The following is a 23082-nucleotide window of genomic DNA, read 5'->3' on the forward strand; positions in this document are numbered from 1 at the left end:
ATGTTTTTTCATGCTTTAATAACTTTTATTACTCAAACCGACAGACAGATCTAAACCAGGATCCTGAGGACTGGGGCCTGCAGAGTCCTGGAGGGCCCTGCAGAGTCCTGGAGGGCCCTGCAGAGTCTGGGAGGGTCCTGCAGGTTTTTGGTGACATGGTGGAGTAGAAGGAGGAGGGTTGGTCTGTTAATGTCATGTCTGCTTCACTGACAGCAGCCAGGGTGGGAAAACAGAAGTTTTGCATGTTTCTCAGGGACGTCTGCTGTGACTCTAACAGTTTTCTATCTGTAGTTTGTATTTGTATTATTCTCTGAACAAACACAGGTTATACTGAAGCCAGTGTTCAGACGATGAGTTCAGAGACAGCGTGGACACCGGTGTGTCCCCCGTTTGCTTTGGTCGTTCTGACTCGGCTGTTCGAGCGTACGGCTGGTCTTGGGTGCGTCGCCTCCTCGTCAGTTCTCCCGTCTGCGACGAGGGTCGAGTTCTGAGCTGCAGAGCTTAAACGCGGCTGCTCGTCATCGCTGGAGTCACTGCGAGAAACAAGCGGAGCCTGAATTACACACAATAATCATGTTTTTTGAAAAGGAAGAACTACCAGCTGTTTTAGGATGTCATGTGATCACCAGCTCGTTAAAGATGATCAACCAGAAGTATTCAGGGCTGTTACTTCATTAAAAGTACTAATACACACTGTGCAAATACTCCACTATGAGTAAAAAGTCCTGCACTCAAAACCTTACTACAGTAAAAGTATGTGAGTATTATTAAAGTAAAAGTACTGCTGTATCAGTCAAATGTTCCTGTCAGTGTTTCTCATCATCTCTGATGTTTGTGGATTAATATTCCTGCTGTAGATGTTTCAGGTTGAGCTCATCTGAACTACTTTATATCCTGTTGGCTGGTTTAATCTGCAGCGATGCATCATATTCTATAAGATCATCACATGTTTGTCCTGTGAGAACCTCGTATCTCAGAAAAACAGCCTGTTTTCAGCTCTGTGACGATGCATTTTCAGCTCATCCAAGAGGCTTTTTAAACAGTTTATTTAACCGAAGAAGACATGAAGGAAAACTTCATCCTTCAGTTTATCACAAACATTCAACAGCAGCACATCTGGAGATACGAGCTTTTCACTGGACAGTAACTGTAACTAAAGCTGTCAGATAAATGTAGTGGAGTAAAAAGGAAGATATTTACCTCTGAGATGTGGTGGAGTGGAAGTATAAATATGCATAAAATGGAAATACTACAGTGCAGTACAAGTACCTCAGATTTGTACTTTGTGTCTTGTTGAGTCAAAGTTAGACTTGACTTAAAGTTTACAGGCTGAACGTTGAACCTGGCTCAACTGTTACTTTGTCTGTTTAATTGGAGTAAAGAGCAGTCGACACTCACAGCTCCTCCTCGCCGTCTTCCAGGAAGGTCAGAGGTCGCGCGCAGACGACACACGCGTTTCCCAAACTGCGGAAACATGGCCGACAGTACGGGCCTGCAAAAACAAGACGAGAGCCGGAGCAGCGGACCCCGTCAGGATGTGGACTACTGAGAAAAGTCTTTGTTTGATCAGAGCGACACAAACAGACGTTCAGGAACAGAGCTCAGCTCGGACAGAAACTGTCCCCCTCCCTCATCGGGGGCCTCAGGTCAAACCCCCAGGACCTGGACAGGTGAGGTTTTCAGTTGAAAGGTGATAAGGTGGTCTTCAGCTTCACTCTGACTCTCACACACAGTCACACAGACACTGAAGGTTAACTGGCCTCAGGTCAGTGCTCCTCTACAGTTAAAGTCTGTGTGTGTGTGTGTGTGTGTGTGTTATCTGTCTGACTTCAGCTGAGTCAACACACAGGACACTCCCCCAGAGCACACACACACACACACAGAACACACACACTCCCCCAGAGCACACACACACACACACAGAACACACACACTCCCCCAGAACACACACACACACACAGAACACACACACACAGAAAACACACACACACACACACAGAAAACACACAGAACACACACACACACTCCCCCAGAACACACACACACACACAGAACACACACACACACACACAGACACACAGAAAACACACACACACACACAGAGTCTCACACACTCAGCGGGTGAATGAGGATCCTCTCGGCGGGTCATGTGTGTCTACCTGAACACTGTGGGACAACACAGACGGCCATGTTGTCCTCATCCTGTCTCACCACCTCACCACAGGCCACACAGCTGACTGATGACAAACCCAGCAGGTGAGACAGGTGAGCCCCTCCAGGTAACCTGAGATGGACAGACAGAGACAGACAGACAGAGACAGACAGAGACAGACAGAGACAGACAGACAGACAGACAGAGACAGAGACAGAGACAGACAGACAGACAGACAGACAGACAGACAGACAGACAGAAAAGAGTTTTACTTTAAAAATTCAGATTCAGATCCTTCAGATCTTTCAGATCCTTCAGGGAGCAGTCCGCCTGCTCTGGAAGCAGAGGACATGTTTGCACCTGAGCAGGAGAGTTTGAAGGCGACTCCCTCCTCCTCCTCCTCCTCCTCCTCCTCTTCCCTCAGCTCGGCTCCTGGCTGTAGACCTCCATAGGGCTTTCCCCACCATCCTCCTCTGATCCAGGATCTGCTGCCGGAGGGACCAGATCCTTTCCTGGTGAACACATGACACACCTGATGGTTTGGCACAGTTAAAGATCAGTCAGCACCTCGTTAACCTCGTTAACGAGGTGTAACGAGGCGTTTGACGGCTGCTGCCGTCAAACGCTCGGGTCAGTGTGTCTCGGTGTGTCTCAGTGTGTCTCAGTGTGTCTCGGTGTGTCTCAGTGTGTCTCAGTGTGTCTCGGTGTGTCTCAGTGTGTCTCAGCGTGTCTCAGTATGTCTCGGAGTGTCTCGGTGTGTCTCAGTGTGTCTCAGTATGTCTCAGTATGTCTCGGAGTGTCTCGGTGTGTCTCAGTGTGTCTCAGTATGTCTCGGTGTGTCTCAGTGTGTCTCAGTGTGTCTTCAGGCTGTTATGAGGGGCTTCGCTCTGCAGGTTCAGACCTGCCTCCTGTTTCTTGGTCTCAGACTCTGCAGATTCTTCAGATGCCTCAACACTCTGTGACCTCTCACCCCGAGGAGTCTGTCTGTCTGTCTGCAGCTCCTCACCTGTCTGTCTCTCAGGCTAAAAAACACACCTATCCAGTGAGGGCAGGAGGGGGGTATACAGGAGGAAAACCTGCCCTCAGGCTTCGTCTTCGTCTTCGTCTTCTTCTTCTTCTTCTTCTTCTTCTTCATTTCTACTTCTTCTTCAACAGAAGGATGAAGATGCAGATGGAGACTCTTTTTGGCAGTGGGGAAGCACTCCACCATCTCAACAGTTTGATGAGGGATGCAGGTGGGGTTGTGGGGGGTGTTTGTTCCATTCAGCTGCAGCTGCAGTCATTAGGGAGTAGAGCAGTGACATCAGAGTATTTGAAGTATGTGGTGATACGTGATTGGCTGATACGGTCATTGGTGTTGAGCGTAAACACGAAGGGGCTCGGGACACGACCCTGTGGTGCTCCGGTGCTGGTGGCAGTGGTGTAGTGAGGTACAGCACCTGACACAGTGAAGTAGCGCTTGTGAACACACCTCCAGTAAGGAAGTCAGGCTGAAGGTAGCAGTGGTGTCTGAGCCCCTCCCTGCTGTAGGGGTCTGGTAATGTGGGTGGTAGGTAGGGTTGTGCTCTTGTAGAGCCTTTGTGTTTGCTCTCATTTTGCTTCTGTTTGGTTGTTTGGTTTCCTGTTTTGCTTTGACATCATATGAGTTATTTCTTTGAATATATTAAAACGTCTGTGTTGCTGTATTTGAGGCAGGGGGACATGATTGTTCTTAAAATCACTGTGAGGTTTGCTGTGTTTCACTGAGGTGAGTAGTGGTGGCACCTTTAGGCCCCCCTGCATAGTAGTCCGCCCCCCCACTGATGGCCTCTGCTCACTCTTTTCTGCAGGTTGTGTTGGGCTGAGTTTTTTTAGGTATTTAATCACATCTCTGGTTTTTAGATTGTAATTAAATGTTTAATCCCTCTCAGTGTTTTATTTTGACATGTTAATATTTCCTCTTCCTTCAGCTCCAGCTCTGCCTGTTTATAATGAATTAATAATTCGTTTATTTAAAACGATACGTCTCGTTCCTGTTTCAGAACCAATCTGTGAGCTTTACTAATCTTCCAAACGTTAATATTCTCGAGGTGTTTCCTGGGGTGCAGCTCCCCAGGTGCCTCTCTCACCCCACCCACTACATCGAGAAAGCTGTGTTTCCATTGGATGTGTATGTACTGTGTGTACAGTGTGTGTGTACAGTGTGTGTGTGTGTGTGTGTGTACTGTGTGTGTACTGTGTGTGTGTGTGTGTGTTCTGTGTGTGTGTATACAGTGTGTGTGTGTGTGCGTGTGTGCGTGTGTGTGTGTGCGTGTGTGCGTGTGTGTGTGTGCGTGTGTGTGTGTGTGTGTGTGTGTGTGTGTGTGTGTGTGTACAGTGTGTGTGTGTGTGTGTGTGTCTCTGTGTGAGTGTGTGTACAGTGTGTGTGTGTGTCTGTGTCTGTGTCTGTGTGTGTGTGTGTGCAGTGTGTGTGTGTGTGTGTGTGTGTACAGGGTGTCTCTGTGTGTGTGTGTGTGTGTGTGTGTGTGTACAGGGTGTGTGTGTGTGTGTGTGTGTCTGTGTGTGTGTGTCTGTGTGTGTGTGTGTGTGTGTGTGTGTCTCTGTGTGTGTGTGTGTGTACAGGGTGTGTGTGTGTGTGTGTGTGTCTGTGTGTGTGTGTCTGCGTGTGTGTGTGTGTGTGTGTGTGTCTCTGTGTGTGTGTGTGTGTACAGGGTGTGTGTGTGTGTGTGTGTGTGTGTACCAGCTCTCTCTCTGGATGATATGAAGCACAGACGAGTCGTTTGCAGCGCTGCACGAATCCTCCAGTCAGAGAGACCAGTAGAGCCAGACCCAGCAGGAACCCTGCAACACAATCCAGAACCTTTAAAACCAGTGGAACCGGTGGAACCAGTAGAGACATCAGAACATGTGCTGCTGGTTTCTGAGGGCAGCTGGAGGTTAAATGCCTTGCTCAAAGGCTCCTCAGCAGGCAGGGGGAGTTGTTTGTCTTCAACTGCGAAACTTCACAGGGGACATCTACATTAAAAAGTACTCTTTTACTTTTACTAATACTGGAAGTACATTTCCATGACTATACTTCTATTTCTACATATTTCTACCTAAAGTGGAAACAAACATTTTGACCCCCCCTAGTGTTTCTAAGTGGTATTACATTTGCCGCCACTGACAAACACAAGCGGGTGGTTGGAAACACATACTACCTGCACACTGTGCCAGTGATGTCACATCCTGCGGCCTCTTACCTAGGATGAAGCATGTGACGTAGTTTGGCTCTGACGGCTCCAGCAGACACTTCCTGCTGATCACAGTGATGTTTCCTCCCTGCAGGACACTGAAGGAAGCCACCAGGTCCCGGAAGATGTCCGAGACGTAACCTGATCCGTTCACCTGCACCGCCACTGTGACGGGAGCTGATGGAGCAGACGTTACCACGGTTACCACCCTCCTGACTGACATGTCAGCGTAGGTTTCACAGTGGCTAATACAGTACAGACAGTGCAGCCACGAAAATGAAGAAGAAGTGATCTGAAAGGGCAGGTGGGTGTGATGAGATAGGTGGGTCTCAGGAAGACCATGTGACAGGACTGGGTCAGGTGTGGCCAGGTGGTGTGTAGGTGTCGACATGTTCTGTAAAGGCAGCAGAATCTTTGAAAGCTTTACTCAGTGGCTCCAACTCGTCATTAAGATTAATATTCAAACCCTCCATAATTAAAAGACTGTTCATTTGTGTCAGAACGTAACGAAGAAAGAAAGAAAACACAGAAAGAAGTTGTGAACCAGGTCCTGGAGGTGGACATAAGGTCGAGAGATTCTGGCTGAGAGTTCATGAGAAATACCTGGAAGGATGTAAGAACAGTGGGCTTGTTAATGATCTGGAGTCTGCCCCCACCTCGTCTTCGTTCATGTGACACATGATGCCTCATTTAGACTGACGTAGTTCATTTAGCTTCAGCTAGGCTAAAGTTTAGCTAACCTTTAAAAGTACTGAACATGTCAAGAATAACAAGTGGTTCAGTTTAAAATGATTGAATGATAATAAATCCAATGTCTGAAGTAACATTTTGAGCAGTGGCAGGAGATGAAGACGAGGAAGGCTTAATGTGAATAACATCACTATCATTAGCTCTGAACCGGATGAGTGAAAGCAGACCATGAGTCGGCAGGATGCTCTCTGTCAGGTGTGTTCAGAACCAAGGTGGGTCATGTTGGGATGTTGGTCAGAGTCTCTTTCCAGTTTGGGTGTGATCCATCAGTTTGACACAGGCCACGCTCAGTCCAGAATAGAACCATAACCTGCTGCCATGCAGAAGGTTGGCAACCACAGATGGAGGCTGAACATCTGAGATGTTCAGATGAGGCTGACACAGGGGTGGGAAGGGGGCCAGATAGAACACCAGCGATTCGATGTGAAGCCATGACGGCGCTGTGACTGTGCGGACCAAAGGGTGAAGTTCACCCAACAATGGTGAGAGTTCAGTAAATTCTAGTACTTTGCCACCAGAAAGGTAGCAGGTTTTGGCATCAGTAGGGTCCACAGAACCAAAACTGGGGGGTTACTATAGTCCCCAGTGCACCTGTACACAGAGAGTTTGGGTGGCAGCAGGGGATTATCAATCACCGTGCTAGCTGTGTTAGCTATTTTAGCATTGCTGAAGGAGACGGCTTCAGGATCATCAAAGTACAGAAGGAGATTTAACCTCGTTATCTGACTAAAATGACTAAAATGATTAAAATCCTTCATCCAGTTAAAAGAGACAAGTAACAACAACCAAAGCCTTAAAAGTGGAACATAAAACTGAATCAATCATCAATCAATCAGTTGCTTTTGTCACAGTGTTACTCATATCAGGAGAGTTGTCTCACCTCTGGCCACGATGTCCCCTTTCACCTGGTGGTGTACCTGATCTAGAATCCAGAACACCAGGAAGTCCAACGCCACCAGCAGGCTGCCCATCACCAGGTGTCTGAGGACGGAGACCACGCCCACCAACACCACCTGCCGTTCTCGGGCCGTCAGGTGAAACGACACTGCAGGACAGACAGCTGAGTTTACCTCAGGTCACTTTAGTTGACTTGAGTCCACCACAGTTCAGGTAAGTTCAGTACAGTTCAGCTCAGTTCAGTTTAGATTACTTCACTCTGTCACTTCACTTCAGCTTAAGGCCTTGGAGCACAAACACACACACACACACACACAGGTGTACTGACATGGTGTGATGTAGGTCTTGGCTTCTCTGCGTGTGAGTGGCAGGACCGAGGCTCCGCCCCCAGTGGTCACCTGTTGGTCGAGCTCTTCAAACTGAGCAGTGATGTAGACGTTATCAAAGTCGACATCACTGAGATACCTGCGCCTGTACTGCACCGCCCTGCACACACACACACCCACACACCCGCACACACCCGCACACACACACACACACACACACGCACACACACACGCACACACACACGCACACACACGCACACACACACGCACGCACGCACACACACACGCACACACACACACACACAGAGACACCCTGTACACACACACACACACACAGACACACACACACACACACGCACAAACACACACACACGCACACACACACACACACCCACAGACACCCGCACACACACACACACACACACACACACACGCACACTGAAGCGTGTGGATGATGTAAACTGAAGCGTGTGGATGATGTAAACTGAAGCGTGTGGATGAAGTGAACTGAACCGTGTGGATGAAGCAAACTGAAGCGTGTGGATGAAGCAAACTGAAGCGTGTGGATGAAGTGAACTGAAGCGTGTGGATGAAGTGAACTGAACCGTGTGGATGAAGTGAACTGAACCGTGTGGATGAAGCAAACTGAAGCGTGTGGATGAAGTGAACTGAAGCGTGTGCATGAAGTTAACCGAAGTGTGACTCCTGACCTCAGGAACGACCACATGAGTAGGACGAGCCCGCCATACGCCAGCGGTCCGCTCAGCTTCTGAAGCGCCTGCAGCTCTGATGAAACATCCTCCATGATATCCTGAGACACCTGCTGCAGAGAGCGACTGCTGTTCGCATCCAGGTCAAAGGTCACTGAGGCGGAGATGTTGAAGTCAAACTCCCGCTTCATTTGCTCAAACACTGCAACGGTGGCTGAAGCAGGACAGACTCAACGGTTCAGCGGCAGGATTAAGGTCGTCGGCAAAGGTTAAAAAGAGTCAGACAGAGAGATCGGGCTTACGTGCCGCCAGACGTTTTCTCAGATGGTTGGAGATGTAGGAGGGGATGATGCAGAAGAGCTCGCCGGCTGAAACAGACACTCTGAAAATTAGTGTTAAAGACAAATACGAGAACTGCAACTAACAGTCACTGGATGATCAAATAATCCGTCACTTATTTCTATGATTGGTTTGGTTTATAAATCCAACATCATGCATGAGGCCACACTGAGACCTCAATGGGAGGAGAGCAGCGCCCCTAAACTCTGTGTTGCTTCCTTTGCTGCCACAACAGCATCTGGTCCGAGATACAGGACTTTAAAATGGAGAAGAGCTGGCTTCAGCAGGACTTTAGCTTCCACAGCAGCCCTGAACAACCTGTCACTGTGATGAGCTGTGATGCTGGACGGGCATGTGTACATGAACACTTGAGGTATTGTCTGTACCTGTATGCTGCTGTGCTGTACCGGCTGTGGAGAAAAAAACCTGTCTCGTCTCAGTTGTTAGAGTTCAAGTTAGAAGCAGGTCTGTGCTGAAGCTTCTGTGAAATCAAATCCTGTCTGTAAGAAACCCACCGGAGTGATGCTCAGCTGTTATTGTGCAAATACAACGTCATCTTCAGTCCTCTGTAAAGACACATGTACTGTACATTTGTACATTTACCTTTAGCAAGGTGTGAAAAAAGTGTCTTCATGTTGTAGTTAAATAAAGTAAATAAAGAAAAGAAAGTGAGCTGCGTACGCCGCCTCAAGGGACGCTACGCCAGCGTCACGCCCCTGACACCAGTTTACAGCACTGTAGTGTTGACCTCTCGTCAGCTGAGCAGGTAGGAGGAGGAAGAGCGATGTCAGCACACATTTTAGGATGAGTAATGATGACAAATGTAGAGCAGAATGTAAACTTCGGTCTATTGTCAAGAGGAGGATGAAAAATATCTGCTTCTAAAGAACCAACACAACATAGAATTAGCTGTTAGCTAATGCTAACAGCAAGCTCCAGCAGCTCATTACTTGATGACCAGGTCGGTGAACGCACCGCGGGCGATGCTGCAGAGCGGCAGGAAGCCGTCCACGATGTCACACAGGAAGTTAAACTCTCCCAGCAGGTCGGAGCAGTCGGCTCGAGCCTCGGCGAACACCGCCCGGCACTTCCTGTACGGAGAGCCCAGCTTGGCGTTGCAGACATCGCCGATGTCCACCAGAAAGTGCAGGACATTCCTCAGAGTACGAGCTGCGGGGTCAGAGGTCAGAGGTCAGAGGTGTATCACATGACGCTGGGTTACATCAACATGCCCAAGGTTTCCTGGAACCTCTGCAAGTGCCCTCTAACCACCTACAGGAAATAACCTCCTAAGGACTCCTAAATCCTCATCAAGACCCCTGAAATGTCTTCCCCTTCCCAAGGACACCTAGAACTTCCTAAAGGAGCCCATTACTCCCTAAATGAGTCCTGGAACATCTTCAAGGCCCCTGGACTTCCTACTTCCTGTAAGCTCAGAGGAATGTTTGCTTCTTCTCAAGGACACATTACCTCAGTGCAGCCTCTTCAAGGATTCCTGGAACCTTCACCGTAACCTCTAAAACCTCCTTAAGTGTTCCTAAAACCACCCCAAGGACTCAATGACCCCCCCACAGGAGCTCTTGGAACTTTCTCAGACTTTCTCCAAGACTCCCTGGAACTTGGTCCTGACAGACGTCAGTCCAGCTGTGAAACTGCAGTCAGCTTTAAATATCAAAGCTTTCCAGGCCTGATGAGGTGTTTTAAAGACAGAGTGAAGAAATAAAATGACGTGAAGATAAATCTGTGTGCTGACCGAGCAGCATCTCTCACCGACATGCCGGACGCTGTCAGTCAGAGTGTCGATGAAGTCCTCGACTCGTCCCGCCGCGGACCGAGCGTTCCTGCTGATCTCTCGGATTCTGTCCAGCGCGGCTGTGAACACACGGCACGTTTAAACGCAGCATCGAGACTTTGATGTGAAGTGAAAACGAGCCTGAACTGAAGGAGATTCATTCAATCCAACAACAAAATTCAAAAAGTCACACTGTGAGAAACAAGTTCTCAGATCTGCAGTAAAAGTAGTAGTCTTACAGAAAAGGGGTGTGGCTGCTCTTTGCATCAGTTCCTGCGTTTGATTGGCTGCCAGCTCAGCTCCGCACAGCAGGCCGGCGGCGGCTCGCTCCGTGTTGTCCAATGTGTTGGCGAGAGGACCGGACAGCAGCATCGAGGTAAACAGGATGAGGAGGAAGTTCCTGCCGCGAGCTGAAACACAAGAGAGGAGGGACTGTGAGAGGCAGAGCAGGGCCACGCCTCCTTCAAAAGCCACGCCTTTATTGGGAGTCCCAAATAAAGTTTGTTGAATACAAAAATGTCAGTTACAGGTAATCGGTAGAAAATGATGCTGCTGCCAAGTTTCAGTTTCTCTACGTTAATTCTCCATCTGTCCATCTTAAAGCTGGCAGGCGATTGGTCAACATCGCAGACTGACCTGAGCACAGTGAAGGCAGCAGGACGGCGACGTCGGCCCGGACGCCGGCGGACAGGCCCATCCCGAAGGCTGCCAGGACGGCCACAGCCAGCGTCGTGTAGACGCACGACCACGGCGGCTGCTTCTGCAGGAAGAGAGCTGCGACTCCGTACAGAGACGCCAACAGCAGCCCGCCAACAAACGCCACCAGGCTCTGCCCCCCCTCCAACAGGTGACCTTTGACCTTCCTCCAGCTGCTGCGCCCAGAGCGTCCTGCTGACCTGAGGAGGGAGACATGACGTCGACATGGAGGTATATTTACTCTTTTACTGTACTTAAATACGACTCTCAGGTACTTGTACTTGATTATTTTATTTTCATCCTGCACCACATCTCAACTTTTTACTCGATTACATTTATCCGACAGCTTCAGTTACTTTACAGATTCAGATTTTTACACAGAAACATATGAAGAGTTTATAAAATCTGATGTTTTGTTAGAAAATAAATGATCCAACAGTTCATACATCTGAAACTGATTAGTTGATTAATCAGTTAGTTGATTGGACGGTTTGAGTGATTGTTGATGTTTGATTGGCTGCTTTTCCTCTGAATGATCTGAATGTGTTTGTAATAATGTGGAGCTTTGGACTAAACAAACACTGTGAAGGCGTCACTTTGGCCTCATCGTCACCACATTTCTCACTATTTTCACAATGTTTCCAAACCGATCGATCGATTAATGGAGGGAATAATCAGCTGATTGATCCAGAGTGAAGAGAATCAGTTTCAGTCCTGTTAGCAAACTGTGGAACCTGGAAAACATGTTTCTGAACATCTGAACATGTTTCGATGTGTGAAGGATCAAATCAATGCAGAGTCTGTTAGCATTTAGCTCCCTGTTAGCTGACACATGCAGTACACTCACCTGTTCAGTTCTCCTCTGACAGCCTGTGTGACTCCACCCCTCTCCACCTGGACACAGACATCGGTTTTCACCAGGTGTCTCTTCCTTTTTTCACTCCTCATCCTTTCTTTGTCTCGCTGATTAAAGTGTTTTCATGTCTCCTGGAAACCAAAGAATCCTCCAACTGACCAACTGACAAACCGAAACCACATTCTGTGACTCCTGGACGGTTGTTCAGAGACGCTTTGGACGGATCATGACTCAGACTCACCTGCGCATACCTCACAGCAGTAAGTTCAAATCGTTTAAATTGTTCTTGGAATTATATTTGGAATAATTACGATTATGTTTCTAAAGCTAACTGTTAGCTAATGCTAGCTGTTACTGGGTAGAAAACGGGGGCTGGTACCCGTGTGACTGTCCGGCTGTTTGTGTCTGTCCTCCAGCTGTGGAGAGGATCAGTTTGACTGTCCTTCCTCCTGCTGTCCATCGATTCCTCTTCAGCCAATCAGAGGGGTTTCAGGTGGCCCACCTGGTCCTCAGGGCACTGTTTGGAGCAGTGAGCGGGACAGGTAAGATCAGGAAGAGGAACTGGAGGAAACTGCTCTTATCATGCTGCGTTAGCATTATTAGCATTGTTAGCATTCTCCTTTGTTATTTTCTGGATTGTATTGATTCAAAATGTTATTTTGTTTATTTATGTATTTTTTGTTTTAAGTATAATTATACATTTTCCAATCCAACTGACTTCTTGTTTAATTAGTTCCATTTACAGTAATCCACTCAGCTGGTTCCTCTCCGAGTTGATTTAGTAATAAATATGTTGTGAACCTCCTCTGTCCTCAGTCCTGTTCCTGGGAGTGTCCCACAGCCTCCCGCTGACCTTTGACCTGCAGCTGGCAGCAGCAGCTTTGTTTGTCGGTGAGCAGACGTCACACACACACACGTCATGAAATGCTTCGCCTCCTGCCTGAAACACACACGCTGACTCACATCTGCTCCAGCTGTGTGTGCGGTGGGCGGAGCCTTGTCGTCCTCCTCCAGATGTTCGGTCCTCCTGATGTTTCCCAGCATGCTCGGCTCCCGCGGCCGAGCGTACCTGATGCTGTTCATCCTGTCTGTGCTCTGCAGAGGTGAGAGCATGCACACACACACACACACACACACACACGCACACACACACAGACACACACAGACACACACACACACACTTTCCAAAACACCAAACTATTTAAGCAGAGCAGAAATAAGTTTAGTAAAGTTAAAGAAATAATTGGTGTTTTAAAGTTTGTGTTTATCTCTTTGAAATAATAAGCCAACAGTTAAAGGTGAAGCGATCGGGTGAATCATCAGCGTTTACCGATAAAACAACCCATTAAATCTTAAAACAGCAGAATATATAACATGTTGAGTGAAACAGTGTATGAGACCAGGGCAGGACTCCCTCTGTCCACCAGAGCTGGACTGCACCTGGACCACAGGGCAGGTATTCTGTCCTGCAGTGTCTCTGAAACCAGGACTGTCCTGCACAGAGTCCAGACCACGTTCACGCAGCCCCTCTGTGCTGGACTTTGGGTTCGTGGTCATAAATGTGCTGCTGCGCTGTGCTGACCTGACCGCGAGAACGGAACTGATGGCGCCAGCGTCGGCGTCGTAGTTTGACCTCTTATATTCAGGATTCAGTCATTTGCTGTTTGTTCAGCTGTTTTTGATCCCAGTGGATTCATGGGAGCTTCAGTCTGACATGTTCAGAAGGGTCAGGTGGATCAAACGGTCTAATTTAAACTCTCGGCAGAGACACAGACTCAGTAAATCCATACGAGGAGGAAGTAATCAACATAACATTTACTTATTCTAACAAACCAGATCAAAAGGACCAGAAGCTGAAGGAGGCCACGTTGTTCATCCTGGAACCATCAGGTGTCGTATCTGCATGTTTTAGGTGTTACATGATTCACTCGCCGTTATTTTAAATAATCAGCCTAAATTAAATTAAATAAAGTCATTAACACGTATTTCTCTGTTAGTGACTGTTTGTTTCATGAAGTCGGGCTGTGCTGCATCAGATCACATCCAATCTGGATTCTACTGCAACAACAGCGTGATGTGATGTCATATTTTACAGTACAGCAGTTTAATATAAACATATAATCCTGATTCATCAAGGTCTGGAGTGTAAAACATCAATAAAACCAGAATCAGTGTTTCCTGAAGTGTTCCTGAGTCCAGGTTTGATCTCTTTGTGGTGAGATACTGTCTGTTCATGATACTATCACCTGTCACCAATCAACCTGTTTACCTGTGGAAGGTTCCAAACAGGTGTTTTTGTCTTATATTATTATTATTTTACAGTGTTTGATTTGCTGCTTGTCTTGTCAGGACCAGTTTCTAACATCCAGCGTAACATGGAGACAGCAGCTCTGTCTCTGAGCTGTAACCTGGACCTGCAGGTTCATCACAGCAAGCTACTGTGGAGAGACGCCGTGAGGCCGGCTCGGCTCATCATGCAGGAAGTCCTGGTGAGACGGACATGTTTATGATGATGATGATAATGATGATGGTGGCTCTACAGCAGAGCAGTCGAGCTAATACCAGCAGACGTATTAAAAAAGAGCGCTGGATGGTCGGGGTCAGAGGTCGTTGATCCGTCTCTGGTTTCTCGTTCAGGATGATGGAGCACGGTTTCAGTCGGAGGCTCGGAGTGTCAGCAGGAAGTTTCAGAACATCAGAGACGAGGTCGCCCTTCAGTACGGATACGATCGATTCAAACCAAACCACGCCGCCGCCGCCGCCGGCACCAGCACGCAGGAGCAATTCACCAAGAAGACCATGATGCAGTGCGACAGTGAGCGAGATCACAGCAGAGTCTAAAGTGGAATGTAAATCTCACGCCTTGAATTTAATGTTGGCGTGTGTCTGATTTCCAGGTGTGGTGGACGAGGGCGTGCAGCGATGTGCTGATTGGTTCAGCCTCAGGTGGGACGAGTGCATGGAGGCGATCCCTGTCCCCGTCATCAACCACATCCTCTGTGTCTCCATGAAGTTCCACTTCCTGTGTGATGTCATGAGAGGTGAGAGGTCACACTGGTCACATGTCGCTTCCATCCAGATTCAGACCGCACTGAGACCATCGCTCTTCATCGCTCTTCATCTGCATCACTGTTTGTCTTCATCACTCTTTGTCTCTCTCCATCAGTCTTTATCTGTCTTCGTCAGTCTTTGTCTTCATCACTCTTCGTCTTCATCACTGTTTGTCTGTCTTCATCCCTCTTTGTCTTCATCACTGTTTGTCTCTCTCCATCAGTCTTCGTCAGTCTTTGTCTTCGTCAGTCTTTGTCTTCATCACTCTTTGTCTCTCTCCATCAGTCTTTATCAGTCTTCATCAGTCTTTGTCTTCATCACTGTTTGTCTTCATCACTGTTTGTCTCTCTCCATCAGTCTTTATCTGTCTTCGTCAGTCTTTGTCTTCATCACTGTTTGTCTTCATCACTGTTTGTCTCTCTCCATCAGTCTTTATCTGTCTTCGTCAGTCTTTGTCTTCATCACTCTTCGTCTTCATCACTGTTTGTCTGTCTTCATCCCTCTTTGTCTTCATCACGGTTTGTCTGTCTTCATCCCTCTTTGTCTTTATCACTGTTTGTCTCTCTCCATCAGTCTTCGTCAGTCTTTGTCTTCGTCAGTCTTTGTCTTCATCACTCTTTGTCTCTCTCCATCAGTCTTTATCAGTCTTCATCAGTCTTTGTCTTCGTCAGTCTTTGTCTTCATCACTCTTTGTCTCTCTCCATCAGTCTTTATCAGTCTTCATCAGTCTTTGTCTTCATCACTGTTTGTCTTCATCACTGTTTGTCTCTCTCCATCAGTCTTTATCTGTCTTCGTCAGTCTTTGTCTTCATCACTGTTTGTCTTCATCACTGTTTGTCTCTCTCCATCAGTCTTTATCTGTCTTCGTCAGTCTTTGTCTTCGTCAGTCTTTGTCTCTCTCCATCAGTCTTTATCTGTCTTCGTCAGTCTTTGTCTTCATCACTGTTTGTCTCTCTCCATCAGTCTTCGTCAGTCTTTGTCTTCATCACTCTTTGTCTCTCTCCATCAGTCTTCATCAGTCTTTGTCTTCATCACTGTTTGTCTTCATCACTGTTTGTCTCTCTCCATCAGTCTTTATCTGTCTTCGTCAGTCTTTGTCTTCATCACTGTTTGTCTCGCTCCATCAGTCTTTATCAGTCTTCGTCAGTCTTTGTCTTCGTCAGTCTTTGTCTTCGTCACTGTTTGTCTCTCTCCATCAGTCTTCGTCAGTCTTTGTCTTTGTCTTGATTCTGAGTGGTTTGTCGCTGTTTGTCCTCGTCTCAGTCACTCATGTCCACCGTCAGACGTCTCTTCACACAGACGTAGAGACTCTTCTCTGTCGCTCTGCGTGATTAGCCGACGTGCGGATGATGCACCGCTGTTAGCACAGCTTAGCAGCATGTGCTAATTCCAGCCAGACGCCGCTAACATCTCACTGCTGGTAACAGTGACACAGGAAGACGTCTCACATATATTATATCTGATCTGAGTTCGTGGTGGACTTCAGAACTTCCGACAGATGAGAAACCGCCTCCAAGTCCCTTTGGCGTCGAGCGTTTCAGTAAATCCGTTGGGTCGACACGTAGCGTAGCTCAAACAGCTTGAATTTAATCAGCGAGCGTTTGTCGCCGCTTGTTGTTTGAGGTCGGTGTGTCACGGCCTTGAATCTGCAGACAAAGCGTAATAATAATCTTCCTCCTCTTCCTCCTCCTCCTCCTCCTCCATCAGTGATGACTCCGTGGTGCAGGGAGCAGATTCCGGTGGAGGGAAACTTCGGTCAGCTGTTTGATCGGGTGAACCGGTCGGTCGACCTGCTGTCCAGAGAGTTCAGCGCCGAGCTCGTGTTGGAGGTCGGTCTCTCGCCGTCTGTTAACGTCCAGCTCGGTGGATCTTGGCGTCCTGACCCGTGTGACCTCTGACCTCCTGCAGGAGCGCCAGCAGCGGTCGGTGTTGGGCGGAGCTCTGCTGGATCAGGACTTCACTCGGGCTGTTAGAGGATCCTTCCAGAAACTGACAGCGACCGTGAACCAGCTGCTGAACATCCTGCAGCTGCTGCTCTCCTTCACCTTCATCACCATCTTCACACAGTACGACGTGGCGCTCTGACATCAGCTTTCTGTTCCTGCTGAGTCACAGACCGGCATCACCTCCTCTTCCTCCTCTTCTCCCCCCTCAGGGCGTTCGCTTACCTCAGGCAGTACAGGAGGGACATTCGATTCGACAACGTCTACATCACCACCTACTTCAGACAGATCGACCGCCGCAGGAGGAGAGCGGTAACGTCATCATCATCATCATCATCATCATCATCATCATCATCAGCTCTGTCAGGATGGACAGTTTATGATAATAACTTTACTTCTAAAGCATCTTTACTTCAAAGTAAATTAAAGCCAAAACATAAAACGAGATAAAATAACCTGAAGATCCAAATAACACTTTAACTTTATTAGATTAGAATATATAATTATTATTGATCATTCGAATTGATTTAGAAGTTCATGCTCAAAGTGCTGAAGGGCCAGACAGGTCTTCATCATTTTTCCTGGTTAGATTCAGCGGTGGAGGGTCAGGGTTAGACCGGGACACGTCAGCGGCCTCAGTGCCATGTCTGCATGTGTGTGATGAAGAGGAGGAAGAGGAGATTTGTGCACAGTGGACTCACCTGGATTTGTCCTCTCGTGCTGTTTGCTGTGTGTAGGGGAAGCTCTGCCTGCTGCCTCTCGAACAATCAGAGAAGAAGTTGTTCATCGAGCCCTGGAGTGTGAAAATCCACCCTGAGGAGCTGAAACATGCGGTAGGTTCCCCTGTACGCCAACACTGACCTTCAAATAAGGTTCTTTATGTCGGATGTTCCCTCCGACCGTCTGACTGCTGCTGATTCTTCTTGTTACTGACGTCCTCTCGAATGAGGTTGATGAGTGTTAACCAATCAGAGCAGAGCGAATGTCCAGTGACAACCAATGACAACGATGGACCTGCTGATTGTTTGTGTTTCTCATCACCCTCCGTTAAATTACATAAGTGTGTGTGTGTGTGTGTGTGTGCGCGTGTGTGTGCGTGTGTGTGCGTGTGTGCGTGTGTGCGTGTGTGTGTGCGTGTGTGTGTGTGTGTGTGTGCGTGTGTGTGTGTGTGTGTGCGTGTGTGTGCGTGTTGACAGACCTCAGGTGTGTTTCAGGTGCTGTCTGCCACGCTGCTGTCTGTCGTCTTGCTGACTCTCGACTTTTCTGTGTTCCACGTGTTGGACATCGTCAGCAGACACACCTTCACCCAGTTCAACCTGACCAGTACAGCACGCACACACACACACACACACACACACACACACACACACAAACACACAGCGAACAGCCAGCTGAGAGCTGACGGAGCTGACGGAGGGGAAGTGTCTTCCGCCTCCAGATACACGACCAACTGATCTTTGTTCGGTGACCACAGACAGTCGGGTCAAAGGACTGTTGCCTTGGTTACTTAAAATACAAACGATTGATTAGGAGCAGCAGAGCGTCAGGGTGAGGCGGGAGCACCGATGGTTATATCCTTGATAACATCACGGCTCTCGTCCAATGGGAAACCAGGATTTCAGGCCAAACCCGTCTCCTCCGTGTGATTCGCTGGTATTTCTTTGTTGTGAGGTTGTTTTCAGGCTCTGGAATCTGCAGGCCGGTCTTTGTTCATACTTGTGCCGAGGTCCCAACACAACAATATTATCATGCTAACATGCTAATTTTTCAACATGCTAATACATGTTACCATGCTAGCATAGCACGTCCTTAGATAGAGCGCAGCAGAACAGATGCTTCATTCATAAACAGTGTTGTTTCTTTAAAACTGATCACCGCTGTCTCTGCAGGTCATCACCAGGTGGACATCAGGGTGGGTGGAGACTCCATGATGGCCCGCCTCCTGAGGAAGACGGTTTCAGCCTTCAACAGCTCGTCCAGCCTCAACATCCAAACAGACAACCGGGGTAGGTCACAGGTGTTTACTCATCAATCAGGAAGTGATCTTTTAACCACAATGTGTCTCTAAACAGGTTCAGAATAATCTTCTCAACACTAGAGCAGAGCTGCCTTTGAGCTTTTTACCCTGACTGCAGACACTCAGGCAGCGCACAAATCCCTCCTCCTTGGCTTTAACTGGCAGACTCTGAACCTGAGACCCTCTGATCACATGATCAGTCGTAGTCGGGTCACCAACGTGTGCCAAGTAGCAGTTTTCAGATTTTATTATTTCAAAGCGATGCACAGATCTGGGAACTTCTTGTTCTCACGGCACGTCGCTCTCAGGTTACGTCAACAGCTGTCACCTTGCTGGTTGCACCTTTAATGGTCAGACGAGGTCATAGCTGAAACCGAATCAACTGTCAGTGCAGCGGCAAGACGTAAAGTCAGAGCGGCGCGCTGCGTCTGCAGGAAAACAGTGGTGCTAACCAAGGATGATGCAGTCCAAACCTGCCAGGACCCCCCAAGAACTGAACTTTAACCATGTCGGTCTACCCTAAAACATGCGATTGTTCGAGGTTGTTGGGTAAATTTACAGCCTGGAAGGAGACACTGCCTGAGAGGCAGAGCACAGGGCCGAACAACAACATGTTTAATTCATGTTTGAGTGATATTTGTGATACAAATGTAGTAAAACTCACTGAAGAAGTAATGCTGTCCACATACTTTTGGCCATATTTTACATTAAACTGAACCAGCAGAGGGCGACAGTCTCCCTGTTTCACTAACGTCACCTCCCTCCCTCCCTCTCCCTCAGTGTGTGTCCGTCCCCCCTCCTCACTCTCTGCAGGTGTGTATGTGAGCTGTGTGTGTTGTGTCCTGTTGGTGGCGCTCTTCAGCTGCCTGCAGGTTTACACCAACCGCCTCCGACGGGTCATCACCGCCTTCTACCATCCAAAGGTACACACACACACACACACACACACACACACACAGACACACACACACACATACACACACACACACACACAGACACACACACACACACACACACACACATAAACACACACACACACACATAAACACACACACAGACACTCACACACACACAGACACACACACACACACATAAACACACACACAGACACATACACAAACACACACACTCACACACACAGACACTCACACACACACAGACACACTCACACACACAGACACACTCACACACACACAGACACTCACACACACACAGACACACACACACATAAACACACACACAGACACACGCACACATAAACACACACACACACAGACACACACACACACACAGACACTCACACACACACAGACACTCACACACATAAACACACACACATAAACACACACACAGACACTCACACACACGCACACACACACACGTAAACACTCACACACACAAACATGCACACACACACACACTAACATGCACACACACACAGTAAACAGTGGGAACCTGCCGCCTGCTCAGAGTTTCTGTTGATTCGAACATTCACAGTCGCTGTGATGTCACTTCCTGTCCTATACTGATGAAGAAGCAAACTCCTTAATCTCATTAATACACACACACACACTCTCTGTGTGTGTGTTTAAACTCTGTGAGCTGCAGTAAATCTGATCTGAGAGCAGATTAATGTAAGAGCATTACAACAGAGCAGCGCTGACAGGCTGGACTGTGGTAGAGAGACACTCAGAGAGAGAGAGAGAGAGAGAGAGAGGTGATGAATGAAAGAGAGGCTCAGTGAGACGCGGTCACATGACAGCTGCTCACCAGACAAACCTGTTCACCAGCACTCAGTCAAACACATCTGGGGGTCACCTTAAGGAGGCGGGGTCCGCCACCCGGTCCGCTCTGAAACATCTCAGCAGCAGTTGGAGGATTATGATGAAATGTGGTTCAGACATTCATGTTCCCCTCAGGACTGCGGTAATAACTTTATTGATCACTGAGCGGGCAGAGTTTTTTACTTTCCACCAGATTTATTGACCCATCGATCGAGTTCGCTGCTCGATTTTCAGGTTCTGGCGTCGCTGCTGTACAGCACTCACCTCGTTCAGTTATTCCCAAAGCGTGAGCCACATCATCACATCACCAATTATAACCATTGCTGTTATTTCTGCTTCTATCTTTAATTAAATTAAATTCAGTTGCGTTCAGTTTTATTTACATAGCGCCAAATCCCAACCGCAGTCGTCTCAGGACGCTTTCCAGACATCGAGTGAGTGCAGGCTGACGAAACACACCAAAACGTACAGATGTTAAAAGTCCAGCTCTGAATGAATGAAATCTGTTTAATAATTATTGACATTCATGAGTTCATGCTTAAACTACTCAGATACTCCAAGTTACAGCCTGACGTCATTCCTGAAGGTCGCTCGCTAACGTTAGCCTAATCAATAGCCAAAACGCAGATTAGCTGCTGTCTAGTTAGCCTTTAGCCTTCTCTACGTGGCTCTGACCGTGGTCACCAAAGCTCAAAGGACAGACAGAAACTGATGAAATATAACCTGTCTGTCTGTCCATCTGTCCGTCTCTCTGTCCGTCTGTCTGTCCGTCCGTCTGTCTGCCTGTCTCTCTGTCCGTCTGTCTGTCTGTCTGTCCGTCTCTCTGTCGGTCTGTCCATCTGTCCATCTCTCTGTCCGTCTGTCTGTCCGTCCGTCTGTCTCTCTGTCCGTCCGTCTGTCTGTCTGTCTGTCTGTCTGTCTGTCTGTCCGTCCGTCTGTCTGTCTGTCTCTCTGCCTGTCTGTCTCTCTGTCCATCTGTCTGTCCGTCTGTCTGTCTCTCTGTCCGTCCGTCTGTCTGTCTGTCAGAGGGAGAAGCAGCGAGTCTTGTTTCTCTACAATCTGCAGATCCAGAGACGGATCTCCTCCACTGACAGGAAACGCATCATCAGCCGAGGACGGAGGAGCAGGACGGTGAGGATTTTAACTGACGACAACAATCGGAACGAGTTCTGTTGAACGTGATGAGAACCACAGTCGTCAACACTGACACTACAGATACTCAATACTACGATCCAATCAGGGAAGAAGGAAAATGAACCAAAGTCAAAACAAAACAAAACGACCAACCGTCTTATAAAAGTGTGAAAGAGGCGACTGAGTCACTTTTTGCTCTAAAGTGTCTCAACTCTCTCGTCCAGCGTAAAAACTCTCAAAGCTCCGATCGAGCCACATTTACAGATCGATGAACATCTGATCCGACGTCACACTGACAAAACGTAGTTTACATTCAGTACGAAAGCTTCGCCTGCAGAGAAATGTGTCTGTGGTCGAATAGAAATTTGTTATATTGGAGTTAAAGAAAATCCTCAACTCTGTCCCGATGTTCACATATTCTGTCGTCAGAAGAGCAGCTACTGCGTACGAGCTCGGGACTTCATTAAATCTGGATCAGATCTAACAGGAAGTGAGAGTTTAGTGACTTCCTGTTGGAAACCATCTGACTGCTGCTTGTTGTCACTTCCTGCTGCCACCACCCTGCCGTTGCCAGAATAAAATGTTATGCTTGCGATGAATTTGTACGTTTCAAACGTTCTCCATTTGTCTCCTGATGACAGACGGATACCATTAGGTATCCGTCTGTCATCAGGAGGAGGCCACGATGGTGTGGACCAAACAAAGCGTTCAAACAAACCCAGTGTTTTTAACGAGATGTCGGAACATTTTCCAGACGAGAAATCCGAGTTTTACAAAACCAAAATGTTGCCTGAGCCAGGTGGTTTTTATTCCTAAACAGAGTTCAACTACAGTGCTGTCAGAGCATAAACATAAAGAACGTCAAGTTTGAACGTAAAGAACGTAAAGTTTGGACCTAAAGAACACAAAGTTTGAACGTAAAGAACATGACGTTTAAGAGTAAAGAACGTAAAGTTTGAACGTAAAGAACGTGACGTTTCAGTACATCTGTGGTTTGCAGAAACTCACAATGTTTCTTTCTTTCACTGTTCCAACATTTATCGATCTCACCGCTCTGAAACGTTTCTTTGTCTGTTGATGCTTCATTCATCGTTCGCAGACGTCTGTCTGTAACATTTTGGGACACCTGTGATCTTTGTGTTGAATCCTCTCCTGCAGGTGTTTGACTGCCTGAGCAGGTGTGGGCGTCGTCTTTGTCAGCACCAGCAACAGGAAGTGTCAGACTGTGATCCCGGTTAGACCGGAACAGGATGTTCCACCTGCCGCTCCAGAAGACGTTCAGATAAACCCGCCGCTTTAAAATCTGTGTGATCATAACGGAGCTTCTGCAGCAGTTTCAGATCGTCATGACGATCAGCTCCACGGTTAGTTTGTGCTTTGAGCTTCACAATAAAGGTTTTAGCGTGAGACAAGTGTGTATGTG

The 23082-nt window shown here is 47.8% G+C and overlaps 2 protein-coding genes across 2 annotated transcripts; one reads left to right on the forward strand and one right to left on the reverse strand.

Annotated features, from left to right (window-relative positions):
• Window positions 1-329: 329 nt before the first annotated feature.
• On the reverse strand, window positions 330-11822 carry dcst2 (DC-STAMP domain containing 2). Its single transcript, XM_041943377.1, has 15 exons — window positions 11722-11822; window positions 10815-11074; window positions 10418-10588; window positions 10157-10258; window positions 9362-9556; window positions 8350-8415; window positions 8048-8261; window positions 7340-7497; window positions 6995-7159; window positions 5374-5541; window positions 4872-4972; window positions 2556-2664; window positions 2160-2285; window positions 1399-1492; window positions 330-533 (listed from the first exon to the last, which is right to left on the reverse strand). Exons 1-15 carry the CDS (start codon window positions 11820-11822, stop codon window positions 344-346), a joined length of 2220 nt encoding a protein of 739 aa, XP_041799311.1. The 3' UTR covers window positions 330-343.
• A 134-nt stretch (window positions 11823-11956) lies between these two features.
• Window positions 11957-22898, forward strand: dcst1 (DC-STAMP domain containing 1). Its single transcript, XM_041942238.1, has 16 exons — window positions 11957-11990; window positions 12147-12272; window positions 12547-12621; window positions 12705-12833; window positions 14080-14219; window positions 14368-14545; window positions 14628-14771; window positions 16489-16610; window positions 16690-16847; window positions 16937-17036; window positions 17462-17557; window positions 17921-18047; window positions 18614-18730; window positions 19555-19664; window positions 21552-21656; window positions 22818-22898. Exons 1-16 carry the CDS (start codon window positions 11957-11959, stop codon window positions 22896-22898), a joined length of 1842 nt encoding a protein of 613 aa, XP_041798172.1.
• Window positions 22899-23082: the final 184 nt, after the last annotated feature.

This window comes from Chelmon rostratus, chromosome 8 (assembly GCF_017976325.1).
Source record: "Chelmon rostratus isolate fCheRos1 chromosome 8, fCheRos1.pri, whole genome shotgun sequence".
Taxonomy (NCBI): Eukaryota; Metazoa; Chordata; class Actinopteri; order Chaetodontiformes; family Chaetodontidae; genus Chelmon; species Chelmon rostratus.